This window comes from Ochotona curzoniae, unplaced genomic scaffold, assembly GCF_017591425.1.
Source record: "Ochotona curzoniae isolate NIBS_2020 unplaced genomic scaffold, NIBS_Ocur_1.0 contig_3622, whole genome shotgun sequence".
Classification (NCBI taxonomy): Eukaryota; Metazoa; Chordata; class Mammalia; order Lagomorpha; family Ochotonidae; genus Ochotona; species Ochotona curzoniae.
In genome coordinates this window covers 21,925,884-21,945,731 of record NW_024465926.1, presented here as the reverse complement: position 1 = coordinate 21,945,731, position 19,848 = coordinate 21,925,884, and the positions used below count along the sequence as shown (strand labels likewise).

Sequence of the window (19,848 nt, the reverse complement as noted above, 5' to 3'; positions counted from 1 at the left end):
ATCTTTCCAGGGATCTGTGTTTTTTTCTGATAAGCTCAGACACACCCTCAGCTTCCATGCTTACCAGCTTCTTATCCCAAGCCTCACCAGCCTTTGAAACTGATACCTGAATCTCTTATCCCTGGCACCTCTCACTCCAAAATGTACCTGGTCTGGATCCAGTTCCTGATTTCATTTGACACCGATTGTTCCCATTTCCCGTTCTGTGTTAATATACCCAGCCTTCATCCAGTTATCCACACCAAAAGCCTCAGCCATCATTGACTTCCTCCTTTCCATCACTTTGTTTCCTCTAATGTAAGTCCTATCTTTGTTCTCATAAATTCTTTTTTACCCTGCCTGCTCCTCTACTCCAGACTCTGAATTGATTTTCCTGCCTCTAGTCTTGTCAGCCTCCTGCCCCAAACCCCATCCTTAGCGCTGCCTCAGAGGCCTGTTGATCTCACACACCGTCATTGCTCCTCTCCACTCTTGTTATCTTACCGTATTACGTGAGATGTTATGTGAGGACTTTAAGTTCATGGAAAGTGTATCTGGTAGAAAAACTGCATGGATTAAAAAAAAATCCACACCAAGTCAACTGTTTCTTTAAAAAAAATATGAGACCAGACACCTCCCAAGGGAAGAGGAAAGAACTTCTTTTACTACTCTTCTTATCCCTTTTAATTTAAAAGACAGAGAGAGAAGAGAACACTCCCATCTCTCATTCACTGGTTCATGTGCCAAACACTCAGAGTAGCCTAGACTGGACTGGGTCTGGGCTAGGGCTGAACCAGGAGCCAGGAGCCAAGAACTCAACCCAGGTTTCCTTAGGTGTGTGACAGGAATTCTGTTGCCTAAGCCACCACTACTGCCTCCTGGGGCCTGTACTGGCAGAGAGCTAGAATCAGGAATTGAGCCCAAGTATCCAGTGTAGGATACAGGCATCTTTGTTAAGCTAAATGCCCACCCTGAGCTTACCTTTCCATTCCATTTTTCCATGAATTTTTTTGAAAAACCCTTGTAAACCTACTGTGATCTGATATCCTCTTGTCCCTTAGTGTCCTAACATGAACCCCAGGCCTCTCCTTGTATATTCTGGGAACATCACTTCATGTTCTAAGACCCAACTCAAATCACGGCTTCTGTGACCTGTGCGGTCAGGACTCATCACTGTGCTGGTGGGACCCTCAGGTCCCTTGGACTTTCTATTGTTTTAAAGCCCCTATTTTAATTCTGTCTCTTGGTATCGTGAAAGTGGCAGTGTGGTGAGAACAGAAACCGTGTTTCCTTCAAATGTATACCTCCGGCCTCAGCAAAGCAGATGCTTGAATGATTATGAAAGTTTTTGATCCCAAGATTATTCCAGACCTTTCTAACTCACAGAAAGCTGATTGTCACATATGTTTTCTCCATCAGCTCTTTGATGTGGATGAGGACGGCTCCATAACGGAGGAAGAATTCACCACCATCCTTCAGGCTTCCCTTGGAGTGCCTGATCTGGATGTTTCTGGTCTCTTTAAGGAAATTGCCAATGGGGATTCTATTTCCTATGGTGAGTAGGCAATTTAAACTCTTGAGTCAGTCTAAGAGAGGGGTGACTTGACCCTCCGACAAAAGGCTTCTTTTCTGTACCTAATTATATTAAAAATAGAAGTAACAGTAATGATGATGATAGTAGTAACAGTAATATAATACAGTAAATAATAGCTTATCTAAAGGACTTAGCTACTAGGTACGCTTCTAAACGTGTTGAATGCTTTAGCTCATTGTTAAATAAAAATAAATTAACTCATTTATTCTGCACAGCAAGCCTCTTTAGTCAGCAGTCTTAATTATATTTATTTTATCAAAATACAGAGAATTTGAATAACTGCCTAAGACCATACAGCTAAAGAATGTACTAATCTAGATTCCAACCAAGACAGCTGGGCTTTGAAATCTATGCCTTGATGCCCCCAGTGTCTGCTTCTCCTACTGTGAGGGCCCTTTACCTTCTGTCGTTCATGTGGCCTGTTAAGTAAGCCCAGTTGTTATGCCAGTTGAAGAATATGGATCAAGATCCGATGGTAACAGCCACTCAACCATTTATTGCTGTTTACTGCTTAGGTAAGCATCTGCATGCGTGGTCTCCTACCACCTTGGTAGCAAGGCCTGTGTGGATGGAGGCCTCATGGCAGAGTGGCAGGGCCATCCAACCGTGAGCATCCTTTCTCCTCGTGGTAAAGTGATGTTGCCTGGCACTGAAGAGTGGTCGATCAGTGTTTCTGTGTCTTTTGGGGTAGTCCCTGAGAAACACATCTCTTTGGAGAGGTCCAGCTAGTGGTTTCCTGCCTTAGCTCTGATGTGTTCCTGGATATCTGATGGATTCTCTTCCTGTCTTTCCCACAGGCTGGAGAGCGATTCCTCTTTAATTACCCCTTTCTTATGGTGTTCAAAGAGTTTGAACTTGTTAATGTTTCTGGGATGGAGAAAGTAGGTCACACACATCCCTTACTCTCTGTTTTTAATTACTGATAATTTTGGCTGACTTCTATTCTGTCTTAGGTAATTGAATGCTTAGGGCCCTAATCTATTGAGTTCATTATTTTTTAAAATTTTATTTATTTATTTAGCATCTACAAGGCAGAGTTAGAGTGGAGAGACAGTGAGAGAGAAGGTTTTCCATTTGCTGGTTTACTCTCCAGACAGCCTCAGTGGCTGGAACTGGGCTATCAGAAGCCAGCATACAGGAGCTTCTTTCTGGCATCCCACAGTGCATGCAGGGGATCAAGAACTTGAGTTTTCCTCTGCTGCTTCCCAGGCCATAAGCAGAAAGCTAGGTCAGAAGTGGAATAGCCAGGACTGGAATGAACACCCAATATAAAATGCTGGTACCACAGGCTGAGGCTTAGCCTACTGTGCTACAACACCAGCCCCTGTCTCCATTCTTACAACAGTGCTAAAGAGTTAAAAAGAGTGATTGAGGCTGAGCCCTGAATAGGTGATTACTAGGACCTATTTTGTTGCTGGTTAGGCTAATGTTCTGGGAAGTAGACTCTTGGGTATACAAGAAATTCTTTTGACGTACATGGATTATGGAACTGTATCATAAAATGATAATAATAATAAGAGAAGAAAAAGAGGAAGAGGAAAACTTTAAAAAAATAAAGTACATGGATTTGAATGAACATTTGGCCTCACAGTTCAGATGCTCACATCCCATATTGAAGTGTCTGGATTTGAATCCTGCCTCTGCTCCCACTTTTAGCTTTCTGCTAATTCACACTTGGGGCACTCCGTCCCCCTCTTCCTCATCCTCTCTCTCTGTGTCACTTTCAGAGAGATAGATAGATAGATAGATAGATAGATAGATAGATAGATAGATAGATAGGTAGATATCTGTGTATATATATGGGTATATATGTTAAGATATAAAAATATAAAAAAGGAATTTCTGCTTTACATTTTCCAAGATTATATTCCTTTAAAAATTATATTCTGTGTTTGTATTTTTGAATTTTATTTAAATGGGCGCATGCACTACATGTTCTTGCAGGTCTACCTGTTTTCACTCAACGTTATGACTATGATTCATTTATAATATTACCAGATATCTGTTTATTAATGTTCATTGCTATTTAACATTATGTCTAGAATGTGCAACAATTCATTTAGCTAATTTCCACCAATGGTAAGCACTGGAGTAGTTTCATTTTGATTTTACCTATTTTGAAGCAGATTGCCATGAACATCCTCACGCATGCCTTCCAGAGCACCACTTGTGCAAATTTCCCCAGGATATAGCTCAAAGTAATGAGTCATTACATATACTACTACCTAGTCAAGTTGGAGTAGTAATAGTTGACTAGGTAGTAAGAAAACTACCCTCTGAAGTGCCATACCATGTCTTGATTCAACAGCAATATTTGTGAGTTGAGTTGTAGAATAGGTTATTTCTCTATATTATGTCAAAAGAAGGTTCACCGGAATCTATTGCATTTGTTTTCTTCCTTTTTCTAGAGGAATTTAAAAGTTTTGCCCTGAAGCACCCAGAATATGCTAAGATATTCACAACCTACCTGGACCTTCAGACGTGCCATGTGTTTTCATTACCAAAAGAAGTCCAGACTGCTCCCTCTGGGGCGAGTAATAAAGTCAGTCCTGAAAATCATGATGAGGGTATGTCAGACAAGAAGGAGGACTGAGCGCAGGATTCCTTGGGCGGAAGACACACTGATTTCCTGGAAACCATGAAGACGTTTATTGGTAGTATTTTTCCTGTGCTTACTGAGTAAAGACGGTTAAAATGGAAATGTTTTATAGAAAAACCATAAACTTTCTTACCAAAGATGCTTTTCTATTAATGTGCACATATTGAATAATATTCCTTTTTTATGTGTTACATCGTACTTTACTGATTAGCGGATTGGTGATAAATATTGTGTATTTTGTGAGTTTTCAAGTTTAATTTCCCTATCTGAGTGAATATAAAGCTTTAATGGTGGGTGAGCAGTAAGCCCGGAAGTTTAAAAACAGAATTTTGTTTTTAACCTACTGTCCTCAAAAACAGTAATATTCTCTAGTGTCTCCCCTTTCTAGAAGTAAGGATGAAGATTCTGAACAGTATTTCAGAACTTTTATACCTTTCACTTCACGGAGTCACTTGTCCCTTTTAATTTCAGTTTCTGGGATCAATAATTATGGGAAGGCAAGAGCTCTGTTAATGAGCGGGGTTTCTTAAAAACCCGTATTTTGATATGCACCTCCAGTGTTGACAGCTTTAACCACCTGCTGAGGAAGTTATATGCTTTCACATGATCTAAAGTTTCTGAATTTTGTTTTAAGGACAATTGCTGTGGCCAGAGGCTAAATGGGAATTGCCTTATTGAAGGTAGCATTCATTGCCTAATGAGAAAATGAATTGTTTGCCACAGAATTGAATCTAATTTGATTCGGATGGCTCAGAAGGTAGCGCTTGCCCAATAACTGAATCTGATTTGTTCTATTTATATTATAATAGAATTAATATATTTTGCCATCCAAGTGCAAGTTTTATTTTATTAAATGTCCTCTCTAATTTTAGAGCTTGTCTAAAATACCTACATGGAAGACGCGAAAGGTTCCCAAGTGTCACCAAAAACCTAAGGCATCAAATGACCTGCCTTGTTAACACAAAGCCACCGGTCAAGGCACAGACACAGACTTTTTAGGTTAAGCAATAATTTCCCTAAAGTGCCATTCTTTACTGAGGCTCAGCCATATAAATTGTTAGTATTTCTTTTTAAGATTTATTTACTTTATTGGAAAGGCAGATATACAGACAGAAGCAGAGACAGCGAGGAAGATCTTCCGTCCGATGATTCACTCCCCAAGTGACCGCAACCGGCCAGTGCTATGCCGAATTGGAAGCCAGGAGCCAGGAACTTCTTTCCGGGTATCCCACGTGGATGCAGGGTCCCAAGGCTTTGGGCCGACCTCTACTGCTTTCTCAGACCACAAGCAGAGAGCTGGATGGGAAGTGGAGCTGCCGGGATTAGAACTGGCGCCCATATGGGATCCCGGTGTGTTCAAGGTGAGGAACTTAAGCATTATGCTATCACGCCGGACCCTGTTAATATGTTTAATGTTTGGGATTTTGAACAAAGAACTGATCAATTAACATAATGTATCAAAAAATAGTTGATTCCTATTCTGAATTCATAGACTGTAATCCAACTGTTTTGGCTGTGTTGCTCGATGTCTTTATTGATGATTCGCCCATGAGCTAGTTTTTTGAAATGCATTTTTGAAGTTGAGAAGTATCATGAGAAGTGTTAGAGTTTACGTTTCATTCAAAGTTGTAACTTCAGGCTAGTGTATGTATTAAGCAGTTTTGTGTCCTAGCTGTTTAGGTGCATTTGCGTTATTTAAGTGAACATCAGAAAATTTCATCCTTAGATGTATGTAATGATTTGCTTTTCTTTAAATATCTCAAAGTTATTTAGATAAGGGATAAAAATGAGTTGGAACAGTCATCCAAATCATTAGGACAGCACATCTAAATGGCAGAGTCTATAATGTGTGGTGGATGTATGGAAAGCTCAGGGACCTTGACTTTTTTTAAATCACAGAAGACTCATCTGTTTATCTTATTAATCATGAAGAGTAGCATTTTATAAAGGCTTTTCCATGGGACTGTTGGAAATGATTTCACTGTATTCCTGTTGTAAAATAATATTCCATAACAGCTCTTTAATTCTACTTCTGTGAATGTAATACTCCTTTTTTTATGATTATGTTACTGAGTAAACAAACTTGCTATAAAAAAATTCCAAGCAATTAAAGAATTCTGGTTTTTCCATTTTGCTTCATTGAGGTAGAATTCCCATACATGCAGCTGTGCTGTTCAGCAGTGTTTCGTGGATTCAGAGTTGGGTAACCAACACCACAATCTAATTTCAGAATATTTTCATCTCCATTCAGTTTTTAAATCAAATGTCACATCCCCGTAGCCAAGTAGAAAGTCTCACTGTTTCTACAGATATTCTCAGTGCTTTAGCACTTAAATTCACCTGTAATTATTTGATTGCTGATCCATTTATTGACCGTAACCCCAGCACCAACTGAGAACTGGGTAGTTGATAAATGAATGAATTGTGGTAATAAGGTATTTTGCTTGTTGTACCTTGTCTAGTGTGTTAAGACTCAAGATAATCTTCATAGCAAATTTCAGAATCTGGAATTACAATCTCTGAAACTCATCTCCACATTGAGGCTCAGAGGGTTTTATGTGTTATCACTTGTGCAGCGTTACATAACTGGTGAGCACCGGGGCAGGAATTCAAACCCAAGGCTATCTGGCTCTGACCGAGGATGCTTTCATTAGGCCAGTGTAACTTGAACCCATAAAATAACCAGAGAATTACGTGACAGGCTTTAAAATGCAGGATCATGGAAACCAGATAATCTGAGAACCGGCTCGCCACAAAACCCCTCGCATGCTGAATATGGTAACAGAAACGCATTTTGAAATTCTTAGATGAACCTGCAAGATACGCAGGGAAATCCCCATGGCCAGACACGAAAAGGGAACCACCAACCAGAACTAGGAGCACAGAAAAGTTACCTTTGTCCTGTAGACGCTTTTCAACCCCACTGACAAAGAAGCTTAGTATTTTGCAGCTGGAAGATAAAAGACAGGGTTTCCATAAGAAGTGGGATTTCAGATCAAGATTCCAGGGGAAAGAAAATGGACCTTAAAATGGAACTGAAAAAAAAAAAAGTTTGTTTTTTGACTAAAAAAGACAATGAGGAAAATTTTCTGTCCTTGGTTTTTAGGTTGGGTGGAAGCATTCCCAATGGTTGCTTCCCCGCCCCACCCCCCCAATTATTTAAAATGCCTTGGAATTCATTTTGTGACCTAGCCAGTGTTTGTCTTGGTGGATGTGTGTACTCGGAAAGAATGTGAAAGGTTCTATTAATGTGACTTAGGTCCAAATAGCAGTGCTTTGTGAGTACTACATCCTTCCCTCCTGTCTTTTTGGGTTGGACCCTTCCATGATTATTGAAAGGAAGATTATGACATTTGCAGCAAGCGTTGTGGTTTTACCAGCCGTCGGTTTTTCTGATGCCCTGACATGCATACTCCCATCATCTCTGCTTTTTATATTATCTTGACAAATGGCCATTTAGTCATTTAAATGTCCCTCTTTCATTCTAGCACTGTATCTTACCCCATTATTAACAAGCCATTTTCTTATGATGACTCTTTTTGGATCCTTTTCATTTTAATTTCTACATCTTCATTTTTGATATATATCTGTAAAACGAATATTTCTATAGCCCAATTAAATTTGGTGTAATGACCAATAGATTTGGTTGGGTTTGAGCCTAATGTCTTGTGTTTTGCTTTCTGTTTTTTCCATGCCTGAACTTCTTTTTGGATTTTTTGATAGACTAATTTCTTTAAAAATGCTATTTATTATTTTATTTTGCCGTATTGTTTTATTAACAGCTATGATTATTTAGCTATTTTAATGACTTAGCATGTTTAACACAGCTGACCTTCCAGTAATAGTGTATTTTTTCACTTATGACGTGTGAATCTTACAATATGCTTCTGTTTTATCCCAACCCATCATTTTTGTTATTATCATAATAGTCTGTTTTGAAACCTCACGAGACATTATATCAATTTAACTTTAAGCATTCATTTACCCTTAAGCGAAAATAAGAGCTTCGGTGTCGGCTGCCATTGGAAAGCGGCAGCCATGGCTCTGCGCTACCGCGTGGCTGTGGGCCTCAACAAGGACCACAAGGTTGACCGAGAACGTGAGCTAGCGGAGGTCCGCCTACGGCCGCAAGTGCTTGACCAAGCACACCAAGTTCATGCTGGACATGATCCAGGGGGTGTGCAGCTTCAGCCCCTGTGAGTGCCGCACCGTGGAGCTGCTCGACGTCTCCAAGGACAAGTGGGCTTTCAGGTTCATCAGGAAGAGGGTGGGCATGCACACCTGGGTCAAGGGGAGGCAGGAGGAGCTAAGCAGCATCCTGGCGTGTGCGAAAGGCAGCTGCCAAGAAGGACTGAGCGTCCTTGTGCCTCCTTTGCAACAAACCTCTCTAGGCCCTAAAAAAAAAGAAGAGAAAAGAAGTAAAAACTAAGTAAGAACTTGAGAAAGAAAAAGTATTTTATATTTATCTATGTATTTACTGTTCCTAGTTCTCTCTTTGCATAATTCTTTTCCATTACTTTTCTTTCATTTAAAGAACTCAACTTTTATAGCACAAGTCCCCTGACAGTACAGTCTCTCAACTTTTGTCTAAATATGACTTTAATTTTGTCTCCATTTTTGAAGAACATTATTGCTGGATAAGAATCCTAGGTTAACTTTTTTTTTTCTTTCTAATGCTCTAAACATTCCATTTTTTATTTTTCTGATGAGAAGTCAGCAACAATTGTCTTTTGAATTATATGTGTCACAAGCTTTATCATTTATATTTTAATGTTTTTGCATTTATTGTTCAGTTTGAGAAATCGTTACAGTTTTCCTTGGTGTGATTTTTTGTTTGTTTTTATCTTTTCAGGTTTTATGCAACTTTTCCTTTTTTTAAGATAGCTCTTCTTATTATTTATTTGTTTTTACCAGAAAGGCAGACACACAGAGAGAAGGAGACACACAGAGAAAAAGCTTCTATGCACTGGTTCACTCCCCAAGTGGCTGCAATGGCCAGAGCTAAGCCAATTCAAAGCCAGGAGTCAGGAGCCTCTGCTGGGTCTCCCATATAGGTGCAGGGTCCCAAGGCTTCAGGCCATTTTCATCTGTCTAAAACAAAAAGAACCAGAAGTACTTACTTTGAATAAAAAGAAAATGAACCTGGAGAATCACATTTCAAGAAAGAATGATAAATTAATGAGAAGATTTCTTTTTAAACACTTGTTTTAAAAGATTTATTTATTTTTATTGGAAAGACTGATCTACAAAGAGAAGATACAGAAAGAAAGATCTTCCATCCACTGGTTCACTCTGCAGATGTCCACAAATAAGCTGATCCTAAGCCAGGAGCCCTAGGCTTTGGGCCATTCTCTCCTGCTTTCCCAGGCCACAAGCAGGGAGCTAGACGGCAAGTAGAACAGCCAGGACACGAACTAGCACCCATAAGGGATCCCAGTGCATGCAAGGTGAGGGCTTTAGCCACTAAGCTATTGCGCTGGGCCCTGAACATTAGTTTTAAAGAAGGAGGAAGAAGTGAAGACAGTGACTGGACATTGGAAACAAAATATAACTGAGATACTAAACAACCATGTCACAAAAGAGTGTAAGATCTCTATCTTTCAGGAAATATATAAGTAACTATAACAGAGTAGAAGGATTTATAACAGAAGTAGAGTTGAGATTTGGTTTAGAATTTATTTATTGCTTTTCTTACACATGTAAAAGAAGCATCAAAAGAATAGAAATGGCTATGGAGATTTCTCTACCCATAAGAAAAATAATAAAATCAAAATCTTGAAACATGAAGCTGGAAAGACAGTAAAAACAGGAGTAATTGTGGTAGATTTTTCTTCTCCTTTAAAGTTTTATAATTATGTTTTCTGGTTGAACCTGAAATTGTAACAGAGTTCTATGTTGAGGAAGTATTCAAGTATTTTTATTTTTATAGATATAAGCCATGACAAATTTATTTACATATCTGGAAGATGTAAAGGGAAGGATTTATTACAGAAAATGATTTCAGTTATTTTCAAATTGTTTGCCAAAAAAAAAAATCAGCCTATGATGTTATCAAAGGTCCAATGTCATGATCTGCCATCTAACAAGTTGGTTGTTCTTCTTCCTTCAGTTTTGTTGAGAATAATTTGAACCGTCTGATTTGCTAAAGGATCCGTGACCCAATTACTTCTTCACACATTGGCTCAACACATGTCAGCATTTCCCGTTGTCTCTCTGCCCCATGCCTAGGAAATTCTTCCATTCTGGGGTAAGACATTGTTAGCTCTTTTCAGTGTTAGTTCTTTTCAGTTTGTTGCCACAACAAACACCAGACGCAGAGCCACACAGGAGGGTGTGTGTGTGTGTGTGTTGTTGATGATGTTTACATAGTTGATCAGGTGGGAAGGGTTGAGGATCAGGGGATAGTGGATGAGACCATTGTTCACACGTTTCCTTTTTCGTCTTTCTGTGTATGGGAGAGAGGGGTACAAGAGGAGAAACCACGCCCAGCTTCCCAATCGCTGCATTATCCGGGAGATGACGAACTGCCACCAGCAGATATCTCCATTGGCCCAGATAGTTGCTGTCAAGCTTCACCGGGATATTTGGTCAATGTATTCTGCCCTCCATCCTCAGCAATCCAATGGGTGCTACAGCCCAGCCCTGCCCTGCCCAACACCCACTCAGCCCTCATGCACCACAGGGAGAGCTGCAGCCCAGTCAGAGCGGCCCCCAATAACCCCCACAGGACTGCCCCCCACCAGCTGTTTCTTGTGCCTTCCAGCATGTGTAGTGGACTGGTGTAGTCTACCCCACATCCCATTGGGATCTTGTATATATCACTGGACACTGAATCCTAACTCAACCCAACTGACTCCAGCCTCCAGCCCACACTCATGCCAGCAGGTGCCACTGCCTGTCCAGCCAGGCCCACCCCCAGTCCTGGTTCTCACGCTCACCAGTGAGAGTTGCAGCCCATCAGAGAGGATCCCACAGTCTTCCCATGGACCCACTCCCCCCCTTGGATCTCGCACTCTTCAGGTGGTTCCGCAGTCTAGCCTGACAGGGCTTGCCCTTAGTCCCAGCACTTGCCAGCTGATGCTATAGAAAAGTCCAACCTGCCTGCCCTTATTCTGGCTCATGCCTATACCAGTGGATACAATCCAATACCCTAGCCTGGCTCTCTCCCTAACCCAGTTCTCATGTAGTCAACAGATGTTATAGCCCTGTCCAGCCTGGTCTGCTCCCAATTCTAGCTCTCACGCTTGCCACCCTGAGCAGCGGCCCAGCAGTGGAGTTGCTACTATTCCCCTACCAACCCCACCCTCTCCTTGTGGGTGCAGCAATCCAATCTAGCATGGCCCATCTCACTTCGGCTTTTGTTAGCAGGTGCTGTCTGCCCCTGTTCCAGCTCGCCCTGGCTAAGCGGAGCTGCTGGGATTAGAACTGGCACACATATGATACATGCAAGGTGAGGACTTTAGCCCTTAGGCTACTACACCAGGCCCAGTGAGATAGGAATTTTAAAAATTAGTTCTGTATCTGCTCATAAATATTTCTTATTGATGAAATAATTTAGAGTTTATCATCCAGAAAGTTCCCACAGATCCCTTTACAATTCTTCCCCCACCACAACTGTTATCAGAAATGCTCTAAGTATATAAAGCTGGTGTTCTTCAGTGTTTGAGTTTTTTCTGCGTGTAATGGACGTGGGATTCATTAGGTTGAGGCATACTGTGGCAGAGTAGGGATCCACTGAATATGCACCTCAGCTTGTTAACTCATTCTTCTGGTGAGAGATAGTTGAGTTTTCCTGGTCTGGACAAAGATACTCTGATCAGGGGCTGGCATTGTGATGCACCAGGTTAGGCTGCCACCTGTGATGCCAACCTCCCATGTCCAAGCAGCAGCTCAAGTCCCTGGTGCATTGTGGCAGCAGATCACCAAGTGGTGGGTAAAGAGAAGGGGAAGATGCCTGACTGTCCCCTAGGATTGAAAGTGGGTGTGGGAAGCAAAGGGAAGATTCCCTGGGTCATAAAGATGGCTGGACTAAAGCACAGAGGCAGTGCTTTCTCCTGTCTCTTAAAACTGTGTGTTTCTCACATGTATTTCCCCAGATGCCAGCTTTGTTCATTGCTGTCTCAGCTTCTGCCATGTAGAAAGACACAGTGTATGTGTCTGATAGAGACGCATTGAGTGAGTGGCTTGAATAAACTCTGCTTCACCTTACCTACCCACTCCTGCCACGGGATTTCTGAACAAATCACTAACTCAGGGCTGTCAACTCCAAAGCTTCATGGTGAACAATCGAAATGCAGGAGATGTTGGGAGGGAATTGCTATCACTTTTCCCAAAGGCAACTTGTCTCTTTATCAGAAACCCAAGCTGTGGGGAAACTGCCCTCAGAAGTGCCAAGACTGCCACTCCCCACCATCACCTGCCATGCATGGGCATCAGGGTCATTGCCAGCAAGGTCAGCAAGTGGACTTTCAACACAGCCCAGACATGTCTCCAAAGAGAAGGCACCAGACAGCTGGCCCTGCTGGATGGCTCCTTAGCCCTTACAGGATATTCCGAATAACTGTTGTCCAGCTTAGGCACGCTCATGAGCACATCTCAATTCTGTCTTCATTCATTCATTTACTAGGTCATTGAATAATGAGGCCAGAACGTTTTGTCTCTGTTTTCATTTATTTAAGAGAGAAGATAAGGCCCAGCATGGTAGCCTAGTGGCTAAAGTCCTTGCCTTGCATACGCCAGGATCCCATACGGGCACTGGTTCTAATCCCAGCAGCTCCAATTCCCATCCAGCTTCCTGCCTGTGGCCTGGGAAAGCAGTCGAGGATGTCCAAAGCGTTGGGACCCTGCACCCACATGGGAGACCCAGAAGAGGCTCCTGGATCCTGGCTCCTGGTTTCAGATTAGAGCAGCTCCAGCCATCGTGGCTGCTTGGGGAGTGAAGTAACAGATGGAAAATCTTCCTCTCTGTCTCTCCATCTCTCTTTATATCTGGCTTTCCAATAAAAAGAAATCTTTTTAAAAAGAGAGAGAAGATATTCATTGGCTCACTCTGCCCCAGACCTGACATGCTTGTCTAAGCCAGGCAGAAGCCAGAAGCTGGGAACTCAATGCAGTCTTGTAAGTGGATGGCAGAGACCCAACTACCTCAGCCTTCTCCTTCTTCCCAGGCTGTGCACTAGCAAGAGGCTGGAATCAGGAGCTGAGCTGAGACTCGAACCCAGGTACTCACTCCCATGTGGAAGATGGACATTGGGAGTGGGATCTTAAGTGCCATCCCCAGTTTTTTTTTTTTAAATAGTTCCCAAAGTGCCATCAAAAACAAGCTGCCTTTTTGGGCCTTGAAGTGTCTCCAAGATCCAAAGACCATATTTTGCTAATGAGAAAGGCCCTGGAAGGGCTTGTGGGACCCAGGGGCCACTGGGTTCCCGCTGTGGAGCAGAGCTGGCTCAGGAGTCTAAGTGCCCTAGGACCTGGGTCAGTGCTGATCCCCACGTCTTCTCTAGGCTCAGCATTTCCATCTCTAAAAGAAATAGACCCCGAAGCTTTGTGGACTACCCTGGGGCTTGCAGAGATGAGAGGAGTTAGGAGAGAGCGCTGGAGTCACAGTGAGAGTGCAGGTTGGAAGGGACACTAGAACGTTGGGTGGAGCCACCCACCCATGAGCCACATCAAAGACCAACACTTCCTGTGCCATTGTCTGTGCATTTATGGATGAGTTCCTGGAGAGGATACCCAGTCCCAGCACACTGGCAGCTCTGACGCAGAGCACCCTGGGGTGGGGCTGGCACCAAGAGATAGAGAGGGAGCATGAAGTGTTCTAGGGATGGGAGGAAAAGCCTTGTTTATTTGCAGAGAGCTTCATCACCAGGTTTGGTGCCAGGACGTCTGAGTACTCTTGGCGGGGTTGGGGGGCAGCGGTTACACCCAGAAGAGGCTGCTGAGGACAGGAGCACCGGGAGGAATACAAGTGGCAGGGCCTCAGCTCAGTCATTCCACCCCCTCCACCCCGCCATGCCCTGTTTTGTCTCCGCTCACTCCATCCACCAATTGGGCCTGCAGAGGAAAGTGCCAGCACTGGGATACTGTGAGTCCTATCCCAGTGGTTAGTCAATAGTGCTCCCTTTCTTACTATGCCTGGACTCAATTTCCTCGTCTAATAGATGGGGAAACTATCTCCTCAACCTCTGCCACTGAAATTTTGTGAGGGTCACTTAGGTCAAGTCTGTGTAAGTATGTGTGCCGAGAGTACACAAGAGACAGAGACTGAGAGAATGTAAATAAAACCCTGGGAAGTGTCACAGGTGGGGTGGAGCGAGGTACGTATTGAGTGCTTCCTGTGTGTGCTGGGTGCTGAGCGTCCTATTGACAGCACCTGCTGTGTATTCATGACCTGCTGCAGTGTGTCACATGGGACTCTTCAATGAAGTTTACAAGAACTCCAAACTGGTGAGGCAGGAGTGTGAATGGGGTGTGGGAATTAAGCCTATTTTCTAGAGCTGGAATCAAATTGGTTATTTTTATTTCCCCCTGAGTTATAAAGCAAAGTTAATCTGCAACTTCTCACTTGTCCCTGGCATCTGCTCCTAAGTCCATTTCAATAGAAACTTACTATTTTCTTTTTTCTATGATTAGCACACTAGAAAAAAAAACAAATTGAATGTTACTCTGTTATCTGAACTGAGTGAACTGAGTCTTGGGCTAGGGTTGGATCCCAGTAGAAATTATTACATTCAATTGTGGCACCACTATGGACTGGAAATCCTTCATCAGAGCCAAGTCAGCCACCAGGAAGCTTTGGGACCAAATCTGGAAAAGTTCATCACAGTTTCTCTATTTTAGAAAAGAAAGTTAACAGGACAGCTCTCTGGTCTGGGACTGATAAATACCCGCTCGCCTGCAAGTAGAATTGGAGTGTGTGTGGGCACTGGGCTTGCTAGCACAGCATTAGACAGGCCAACAACCTGTTTCCTTCACATTTGTCTCTTACTGGGCCTCTGGGTGGAGCAGAGCGAGCCAAGGAGTCCTGTTCGACTTGGGCTATCCGTGATGGCATCTCCATGCATTTGGTCGCTGAAATCATTCCTCAGCCACAGTGAGTAAATAGCAAGGGCTGGAAGTGGAAGAGATATTTGTACCTGTGGGTTGAACTGTTTCTCCCTGCCTGATAAAAAAACATTCAATTCCTCACCCCTGGGACCTCAAAATGTGGCTCAATTTGGAAATAAGGTCCCTATAATGACGTAATTAGTTAGTGTAAGACTTGATGGGCTTTCATACCACATGACTGGTGTCCTTCTAAAAAGACAAGAATTAGGACATACACATGCATAGGGAGAGGATGTGGTAAGGGAGGCAAGACCACAGGAAGCCACAGAATTCCAGGGACTGATTCCAAACTAGAGATGGGAGAGGCAAGCAAGGACTCCCCAGCAGCTTTCAGAAGGTGCAGGGTCCTGCCAACCTCTTGACCTCAAACTCCCGGCCTTGAGTACTGTGACAGAATATGTTCCAAGAGCTTTAAGCTGCTGGTTTGTGGTCCTTTGTCAAGCAGCCTCAGAAAGTGAGCACAGAGCTTTTTGCAAATGCACTGTTTCCTAAGTCAGAGCTGAACCAGTTTCAGCAATATCTCTCCAGAATCTCAGATCCTCACCAGAGAAGTGGGTGTCATCACCCTCTCAGGGCACCTGGGTCAAGTACGGGGGATTCAAGGTAATACCAGGGTTCTTCTCTGGCTCCCTCCTGCCTATTGAGCTCAGCCTCTGGTCAGATTCTAAAGGTCCAGACAGAAAACAAGAGGCAGTGATACTTGTGTCAGAAGCTGGGGTTCAAGGACTGACTCAGGACATCAGCAGCTTAGAGGTTAGCAGCAGGGAACACAGAGAAGCATGTATGATATGAGGGATGGTCCTGGGACTAGAGTTCTTGATGTACCAGGGATTCCTGCTAGGTCTGGAAGCTAGGCAATGTCAGGATTGAGACCTGAGCAAGCAGGATTCTTCAAGCAAAGAGAAAAAGAAAGAGCTTTGCTGGTAGAGGCTCTGCCCACGCATAAGAGGAATCAGGAGACGCTGTGTGGCTACAGCCTGGGCAGTGAGCAGATCATTGGTCAGGCAGGTTGACACCAGGGCCTTGAGCAGAAGGATCTCTGTGGGCCACGCAGAGTATTCAAGACTTTCTCTTATGTATGAGTAGTTGGTGAGGCTTCCAATGTCAAGAACACAGACAGCTTGTGAGTTTTGATCGTCAGCTAAGGTTTTGATCCAGAAGAACAAGGTGCATATTTCTGCTTCACTTTTCTTTTTCTAAAAAAAAAAAATACTTATCTAGCTGTTTGAAACAGAGAGAAGAACACACACAGAGAGAAGCTTCATTGCTTCTCTCTTCCTGATTAGCAAAGCTCAGGGTGGGCACAATACAGCACAATGGGGGAGAGGAGCCTCTATGGTCCCAAAGGTGCTGGTTGGTGACATCCACAATGCACACTGCACTTCAGGCTGTGCAATGCCCCAGCTGCCCTAGTGACCCTCTGAATGTCACTAGTGAGAAAGAGAGAGAGTTCTGGGTGCTGAAGGTTGCAAACATTGGTGTTTCACAGGGATGCAATCAATACAAACCAGATCAAGGAAAACTAAGAAAGTCAGAGCTGAGGCGGGGATGAAATGTGTCCCTGTGGCCTCTAAAATCAATTGTTTTGATGTCCCAGGCATCTGTTGAATTCCAAAGGCAGTCACAGGAACTACAGTTTGGAACCAGTGTCTTAAAGACACCCAGGACAAGGACAAGGAAAGATAGAGGGCAGTGGCTGGGTATGGAGATGAGGAGGACCTGTCATTCCGGTTTTTCAGTACCTGTGGAGTTGTTGTATAGAAGGGAGGGTGTCAAGTTCCTCTGTGTGGACACAAGTGATAGTATCAGGGCTAGCAGATGGAAGTTCTAGGGATACAGAGCTACTAAAGAAGCACCTGATTATTGGGGTTGTGTAAAGCTGGAATCAGTGGCCTTTGGAAGTGGCGAGTATTCTGACGTGAGGAATGTACAATAACATGTTAAAGGTCACTGTGTAGTGAAGAGGAACGCTGCTTTGGATAAACTCTGAAGTTCTTTCCATCCTAGACATTTTGTGACTCATCTTACTAGCAACAGCTTGAGATGTTCAACTGACCTGCTTTATTTCGAGTTCTATTTTTAAACATAACTTTAATTTTTTAATAAAAGACTTATTTCATTTATTTGAAAGGAAGAATTACACACACAGAGAGAGACACACAGAGAGATCTTCCATTGCTATGCCACTCTCCAAATGGCAGCCATGGCCAGGGTTAAACCAGGTTGAAGCCAAGAGCTTATTCTGGGTCTCCTACTTGGGTAGAAGAGGTTCATGCACTTGGGCCATCTTCCTCTGCTTTCCCAAGTGTGTTGGTAGAGAGCTGAATTGAAAGTGGAGCAAAAAAAGTGGAGCAGACGGGACTCGAACTGGCACCATATGGGATTCTGGTATTTATAGGTGGCAGGCCAATTGTGCCACAATGCTGTCCACTCTATCTGGAGTTGTAAACTTGAAAGAAAATGCGTAGAGGCTGGTATTGTGACACAGCCGGTTACTCTGCCACCTGTGATGATGATGTCCCATCTCAGTACCTGTTTCATTCCCGGCTGCTCTGCTTCTGATCCAGCTCTCTACTGATGCTTTTGGGAAAGCAGAGGCAGATGACCCAAGTGTTTGGGCTCCTGGACTCATATGGGAGAGCGGAAAGGAGTCTGTTGCAGCTATTTGAGGTGAGGACCACTGGATAGAAGAGCCTGTTCTCTGTTTCTCCCTCACCCTAGTTCTCTTGTCACATAAAAACATCTTTTAAAATGTGCAGAAACTTTAAAAGTTCTGCTCCTCTAGAGATGATACAGGGGCACAACCAGCACAGGAGGTGGTGGGAAGTAGCCATGCCCTTTAGGAGCACAGCTAACAGGTAGTGATAATCCAGGCCCTGCCTGGAAGGGCTCCAGGGTGAGCCAGGCTTCTGTGATGCAGGAAGAGAAATAGGCAGACATGCCGTAAGGGCCTGGGATTAGCATGAAGTCAAGTGGTTGAGTCAAAGACTGAAGGTGCCAGAACAATTTTTTTTTTTTTTTTGCTTTTGCTTCTTTGTAAGTTAGACAATTGGGAAGTAATGAAGACTGTAAAGATCCCATGTGATGAAAACAGCAGAATGGGAAATGTATTCACACCTGTCTACATGAGTGCCATGTGGCCTCCACACCACACTACCCTGGCACAACTCTTTCACTGGGTTCTCGTTTGGGTACTAATGCCCCTCCCTTGTAGGACTCAGAATGACAGGGGTGCTGTCTCTGTTGCCCCCAGTTGTGGCGCCCACGTGCCCAGATTTTCCATCATTCTCTCTTCGTAAGAACACGATTTCAGAACAGAAGTGAAGTGCTGAAAGCCCTTTTACCTATTATGCAGATGGGAACGCTGAGATCCAAAGAGTAGACCCCATTTAAGGTGCCAAGAAGAAGCCTGAGGGAGGCAAGAGCCTGTTCATGCTTTCCCCTGACTGTGTGGACAAGGAGCTGCTGATTGGAAGCCCATGCTCTGCCTTCTGCATCTGATCCAGCTCCATGCTAATGAGCTTGGGAACACAGTGGACAACCATGTGAATACTTGGACTCCTGACTTCTTGTGGGAGACCAGGTTGGAGTTCTTGGCTTCAGCCTGACCAAGGCACAGCTGTTAGAACTATTGGGGGAGTGAAGCAGAGGATGGAAAACCTCTGACACTATTTCAAATCAATAAATAAATCTTAAAAAAAAAGAATCAGGAAGAACATGCTCATTTAATCTTTGTGTATTTCTTTATATATATATTTTTAAAATCAGAAAACGCCTGCTATCTGTCCTGCTCCGTGCTTTATGCTGGCCGTTGCAAACCGCCTTCTGCTTCCCCAGAGACTCCTAACCAGGCACCTGCTTCAGCTCTGCCCTCACCTATTGTACACACAACCACTAGGCAGACCCTTGAAATGAAAACATTGAACCAACAGCCTGAGACGTTTGCATTCCACATCCAGGATTGAAGTCCTGGCTCCATTGCTGATTCTTTTTCCTACCAATGTGCTTCCTGGGAGGCAGCAGATATTGTTCCCCAGGTGCTGGCTTCCTTCTGGCTCAGGCCCGGCCTTTGAAGGCACTTGCAAAGTGAATTAGTAAAATAGGAATACTTGCCATTTTCACTGTCTCTCTCTCTCTCTCTCTCAAATACATAAACACATTTTAAAATTAATACAAGCTTAATCACATCCTTCATCTCAGAAGCTCTCAATGTCTCTCCCTGTGTTGAGAGGAACACTCATCCTTGTTAAAGTGACCCAAGGACACTCCAAGATCAGGCCATTGCCCACCTCTCCACCTCACATCCACGTCTCCTTGCCCACACCTGGGATGCCACCTCCCTCTTGCCATTACACCTCCTTCCAGCCCTCTTGGTGCCCCCAACTGTGCTTTTCCAGCCACAATCACTCCACCCTGGCTCTCTGCAGCCCAAGTCCTTCCCGCCATTGAGGGTTTCAGCTTAGAGTTTATGGAGGCAATGCCCTGAGCACGCAGATGACGGCCCTGTCAGGTGTTCTATGCCGAGTCCACTGTTCCGGGGCTTTCTTCAGAACAGTTATCACTGTTATAT

At 43.6% G+C, this 19,848-nt stretch overlaps 1 protein-coding gene and 1 pseudogene across 3 annotated transcripts in view; both read left to right on the top strand.

Moving 5' to 3' along the window:
* Window positions 1-4,940, top strand: part of LPCAT2 (lysophosphatidylcholine acyltransferase 2) — a 54,384-nt gene extending 49,444 nt beyond the window's left edge. For all 3 annotated transcript variants that reach the window (XM_040982691.1, XM_040982690.1, XM_040982692.1), the window contains 2 exons: window positions 1,399-1,534; window positions 3,982-4,940. In XM_040982691.1, the coding sequence (XP_040838625.1) occupies window positions 1,399-1,534; window positions 3,982-4,166 (321 nt within the window). In that variant the 3' untranslated portion in view covers window positions 4,167-4,940. The remainder of the gene's footprint in view (window positions 1-1,398; window positions 1,535-3,981) is intronic.
* A 550-nt stretch (window positions 4,941-5,490) lies between these two features.
* On the top strand, window positions 5,491-8,613 carry LOC121158077 (annotated as a pseudogene).
* Window positions 8,614-19,848: the final 11,235 nt, after the last annotated feature.